Source organism: Furipterus horrens, unplaced genomic scaffold (genome assembly GCF_987537825.1).
Source record: "Furipterus horrens unplaced genomic scaffold, mFurHor1.1.pri manual_scaffold_12, whole genome shotgun sequence".
Taxonomy (NCBI): Eukaryota; Metazoa; Chordata; class Mammalia; order Chiroptera; family Furipteridae; genus Furipterus; species Furipterus horrens.
The window spans coordinates 17595910-17601909 of NW_028327182.1; the positions used below are offsets into that span (position 1 = coordinate 17595910).

Consider the following 6000-nt stretch of genomic DNA (forward strand, 5'->3'; position numbering starts at 1 on the left):
ACTGATCTGGTATCCCCAACTCCAAATATTCCATCAGCCCATACTAGGTACTCAAAAATTGTTTTCTGAGCTGAACCTAATACTCATTCTTTTTCTTCTCTCTTTTTTTTTGGGGGGGGGGGCGGGCTGCTCTGTAACAATTTCCTCCTCTGAGACTTAAGACCCTTTATAATCTTATCAAGGACAATGGGAGGTCTTGTGCTCCTCTATCTGCTTCAGGCTGGATATGGTTGTCGTCCTACCTACCCTTGGGTCCAGAAATCCTTAATAAGAGTGGGGGTGTGGAGGGAAGGGTGACCCTCCCACATTGGGAAGGATCTTGCAGACTACAGGTCAGTTGGCTGTCCCCGGGCAACAGCATGCTTGGTTTAACAGGCTGGCATCCTTGTTGTATTCTGGGGGCAACAGATTTGGCAACAGGGTTAAAAGGCATCATTAAATCCATAACCACTAGATGACAAAAGGCAGGGATTAATTTTTCAATGTCCCACATTAGGGAAAAAAAAAGGCTTCTTTGGAGGAAGGTGTACGAGGCACGTCACACCTCTCCAAAGCCCTTTTGCCCACTATACTTAGTTTGGGCTGAAAGGAATATTTTAGGTTTCCTCCCTTAGACCTCTGGGCCCTTTCTGTCCAAGCCATTAGGATAGAAAAGAGAAACCAGTTTTAAAGTGAAGCCCACAGACCACCCCATACTTCACCAACCCAAACACTTAGTTCAGCCAAACCGTTGAGCCTCAGGAGGCAGCAAGGCAGACAGGATTAAGTGAGACCTGTACAGACAATCACTCAGGTAATGAGATCATAGGCTTATGCCCTGTGAAAACAGAACACACATGCTAATTTATGCAACATAACTCACAAACCAGTCTAAATCTGCGAGACTGTCTTATTAGGAAGACATCCAGTTACAAGGCATTTGACATTCTTCTTGCCTGTGAATTAAGCATCTTTGATGATGTCACAGACCTAGTTTAACATTCAAATGAAAACAAACTTTAAATGAAAATAAACGTTAAAGACAGTTAGCTGCACTACTTTATGGTCTACCACTGAGCATTGTGATTTTCCTTGAATCGCGATTTTTCTCCTTAAGATTACCTTCCTTGTCATTAAAGGGTCTGCATTAAGTCCAGTTTTAATTTATCCCATTTGTTTGCATAAATAAAAGAGCAACGAATGATCTTTTAAGTATGCTTTGCTGGAACTTACACAAGGGACCTTTAGGGTGACCTTCAGTCTGCCCGTCAGGGCACAGAAGCTGAGCACATACCTGCCATTCAGCCTTGCCTGTGAACACCTGTCTTTCCCAAGTCCTTCAGGTTTTCCATTGTGTCTTAAGGTTCCTTCTAGCCATCTTTCAGGAAAGCAACCTTCATTCCTTCCCTGGAAAGATTGCCACAAACTGCAAAACCAACCAAGGTACCAGGCTTTTTTTCTTGTGGGCTTTTATTACCTTCGACAGTCAATCCCAGTTCCTCAGGGCTTTTTGGTAACAACCAGAACCGAGGTATGTCTCCTTTAGGCATGACATTCTGGTCAAAGGCTTGGTTAACAAAAAAACCTCTATTAACAACTGGTCTTACTAGTTTTATGCAAAGAACCTTGTGTCATTACTTACTTCTCCAGAATGCCAAATTCTGGAGGGATCAGGTAGAGAGAAAAATATATAGTGTGAAGGAAAATCCTCGTCCTTCTAATATTTACTGATATTTCACCAGCCCATACTAGGTACTCAAAAATTATTTTCTGAGCTGAACCTCATACTCATCAATAAGGAAATATTGAAAACAAGATAATCCAGAGTAAAAGGAGTGAATTTTTGATGTGTTCTTTTTCAATTACTCTCCAAAATGTTCTTTTTCAGAAAATGTAAAAATGTTTTTATGCGTAGTATATTGGAACCACAAGCACTGACTTTATATTTCAAAGTTGGAAGAAAAGAGATTGATGTTTCACATAATTGTAAAATGCCAAAAATAAGTAGAACTGACATAAATTAAAGCCCAGTATTCAGAAAGGCCAAGTAAAAGCTTCAGAACAAGAGTGGCTGTAATTGAAAGGGTCCAAATAAGTATTTAAAACCATCCCTGCTGTGACTGCTAAGATTTCTGAATTTCAAATTGGCATTTTATGTTTGACAAGGTGACATTGTATAAGAAATGTATTATAAAACACTGCTGTACGATAGGAAAATGATTGAATGTAAATATTTCAAGATGTGGACCACTGTTCAAATGTTATCATAAATCTTTGCCATTGTTTTAGGGGATAACTCTTCATGCATATATGAGCGGAATTGATAGAGCCAGCTCTTGGAAGGGAAATCTTCAGTGAGTTTCTGCCTTTTTGCTACCAGTAGTCTGATTTGACCACAAAAGTACTCTGTTAGATCTTTGGCCATTGTTATCATATGCTTGTTATCAAATAAGTGGGAAAACTCTTTTTTTTAAGATGCTACATCTGGCATTGATTTTGTCCCTTTCGTTGTGTGATCTGAAATATCACTTATGTGAAATTGAGTGGGCTGAGCCCATCAGCATTCTTAAACTTTGAAAAGGAAAGAAAAAAGCATGAACTGTAAGGTTAACTGTCCTTCCATCCCTTGCAGGTTTGGAAGGTTTACAGTAGCTGCTCTTCATTCCAAAGTAGAACAGTATGAACGAGAAACCAATCGCCTCAAGAAAGCCCTGGAACGGAGTGATAAGTATATAGAGGAACTAGAATCTCAAATTGCACAGCTAAAAAATTCAAGTGAAGAGAAGGAAGCTACGAATTCCATTTGCCAGAGAGCACTTTCCACAGATGGCAAGGGGAGCAAAGGCAGTGAGGAGGATGTGCCATCAAAGAATCAAGGTGATGGTGCCAGACAGCAGCTTGGCTCATCCACCTCGAGTTCTCACCTGGCACAGCCTTCTAACAGTTCTGCCCAGCAGGAAGGCACCAGCAAAACAGAGCTAAAAGGTTCTAAGAACAAAGACCTGTATCAAAAGCAGGTGGGAATAATGCTAGGTGTGACAGATACAAATATGGATACGTATTTGGAAAGAGAATGGGGTAGTAAGCCAAGTGACTGTGCACCCTACAAAGACGAACTTTATGATCTTCCAGCTCCTTGTACTGCTTTGTCCCTTAGTTGCCTTCAGCTCAATACTCCAGAAAATAGAGAGAGCTCTCTGGTCAAAGCAGGAGGTTCCAAAAAGCACTCAAACCATCTCAGAAAATTGGTATTTGATGATTTTTGTGATTCTCCAAATGTTTGTAGTAAAGATTCTTCAGAAGATGCTAAAAGTGAAAATGAAAAGAAATCAGAATGTTTTACTTCCTCAAAGACAGGGTTTTGGGATTGTTGTTCCACAAGCTATGCCCAAAGCTTGGATTTTGAAAGCTCAGAGGGGAACACGATAGCAAATTCTGTTGGAGAAATATCTTCAAAACCGAGTGAGAAATCAGGCTCATGTTTATCCAAGAGGCTGAATTCTCTTCGCTCTTTTGAAATGAATCGGACAAGAACATCCAGCGAAGCCTCGATGGACGCGGCTTACCTTGACAAAATCTCTGAACTGGATTCAATGATGTCTGAGTCAGACAACAGCAAGAGCCCTTGTAATAACGGTTTTAAGTCACTGGATTTGGATGGGTTATCAAAGTCCTCTCAAGGCAGTGAATTTCTGGAGGAACCAGATAAGCCTGAAGAAAGAACTAAGCCAAATCTTTCCAAAGGTTCTCTAACTACTGACCACTTAGAAAACAGAAGTGAATGGAAACCCTCTTCTTTTTTCCTTCTCTCTCCACCTGACCAAGAAATGAGTGAAGACTTTTCACTCCATCCCAGTTCTAACTCAGCAACTGATGACAACAAGCCCCCGCACTGTTTGTTTCAGACTGAGTTTTCCCACGGGGTTCTGTTAAGCGGTTCACATCAGCTCTTTGAAGATCAAAGGTTTGGGTCATCTTTGTTTAAGATGTCCTCAGAGATGCATGGTCTTCATAACCACCTTCAGTCTCCTTGGTCTGCTTCTTTTGTGCCTGAAAAGAGAAATAAAAATGTGAATCAATCAACGAAAAGAAAAATCCAGAGCAGCCTTTCCAATGCCAGTCCTTCAAAAGCAACAAAAAGTTGACTCATTAGAAAGGTGTTTATGTTTTTGTCCTGAGAAACATATAAATGGTTACAGTTACTTTTTTTCCCCTCATAAAAGTTCTGTATGATTTTGAATTGATAATCTTTAGTCAAGTGTCAAATCAGAATATGGTGGATTAGCCTGTACCCAGAATATTTTTGTTCATTCTGAAGAGTTCTTTTTCATTTTCACTTGGGAATCTTTTTGACCAGAAGATGGGCGCAGAGGGTTTCTTTTTAATGAATATTATATATATCTGGTGTGGATATATTTTGTTTTGAATCTTGATTTATTCAAGATAACTACTAGATACAGTGGCCTATTAATGAGCCTCAGTTGTCTTGAGAACTAAGATTTCTTAAATAACACTGTAAGTGTTGTCTACACACTGCTCATAAGACACTTGAGTTTCTTTAGAGCTTTTCTTAGGGTGGACATTATTTTGCCTGCCCCCTTTTATTTATGTCTAGTAGCGACCTAAGTTTTATGTAAGGCCATCATGGAGAAATAGCAACTTTAGACCAATATTCACTTGCTTCTTTTTTTTGGTTTTATGTGTATGTTTGAATTTTTAATGTTGTGTTTTCAGTTTTTGTAAAAAAACATTTTTGCTATTATGAAAGAATACATTTCTATATGAAAATACTTGTTTTGTGTCAGATAACTTTCATTTGCTCATCTTTTTGTATGTAGTGAAAACTCAAAAATTGAGTCTACTTTGGAAAGAAGGCAAGAAACAGTTGGGTTTGGAGGAACCTACTCATTCCAGCTTTATTGTTCCAGCTATACATGTGCAAAAGCACTCCCTAACAGGCTCTTGATCCACTAATGTGGATCTGCCAGGGAAGGTTTTCTGGAGTGATCAAGTTCTCGTTTGCATGTTACTGTTGTTCGTAAAAACTCTATGCATGATAGCATTCTTGCTTGCACTGTTTTTCTTACGTAAGGAAAAGAAGTTTCAGTTGGCTTATAGGATATCTTCTATGTAGGACCATTTTTTTTTTCATGAAGAGTGTTGGGGTGAGAATAGGTAACCTAAGCACAATTTATAATTCAGGCTTTGAAAAAGTATATTCTAAACATGTTTGGTATGCCTGTATAGGCTTTTAAAAATGGTTTGTATGCTAATGACTTGTTTAGCTAATGTGCACTGAGCATTTTACATTAATGCCATACTGTTTTTGCATTAATACTGCATGCTTTTCTGTGTGAATTGAATAAAGGATGTCATAAGCACTGTAATTCTTGATGTTGTCTCAGATATTGAATTAGCCTATAAGGACCGAACTTACCATATTTAATTGACCTTATAATTTAGGAGTTGACACACTATGACTTATGGACCAAATCTGGCCTGCATCTGTTTTTGTGAAAGGCCAATGAACTAAAACTAATTTATATACTGTTTAATGTTTTTTTTTTTTAATGCTAGGAATATTTCATAACACAGGAAAATGATAAGTAATTCAAATTTCATTGTTTTTGATTTGTTTTATTAGAACATAGCTACACTCATTTGTTTACATATTACCTGTGGCTGTTTTCGCACTGCAGTGGCAGAGTTGAATACTTGCAACGGAGACCATATGTCTCACAAAGCCTAAAATACAGAAAAATTTGCTGACCACTGTTATACTAGACTTGAAGGATTCACCGAAACCATAAACATATAACAAGATCATTTTTGTGATTTGGAGAATCATGCCCTCCACTTTTAGAAGTAATAAGCCAAAATAAAAAATTTTAAAAGCTAATACAACGCATTTTTCATTTTGTCACACATATTTTTCAATAAGTATGTGTGTATCATTTTTATCTTTCTGATATATTAAAAGCTAATGGGTATTTTTAGAGATATTAGTAGTTTAAATACCTT

The 6000-nt window shown here is 38.1% G+C and overlaps 1 protein-coding gene across 1 annotated transcript in view; it reads left to right on the forward strand.

Moving 5' to 3' along the window:
- Positions 1 to 5128, forward strand: part of OBI1 (ORC ubiquitin ligase 1) — a 41952-nt gene extending 36824 nt beyond the window's left edge. Inside the window, exon 6 of the mRNA XM_090258153.1 lies at positions 2612 to 5128. Within this exon, the coding sequence (XP_090114279.1) occupies positions 2612 to 4124 (1513 nt within the window). The 3' untranslated portion in view covers positions 4125 to 5128. The remainder of the gene's footprint in view (positions 1 to 2611) is intronic.
- The last annotated feature ends 872 nt before the right edge of the window (positions 5129 to 6000 follow it).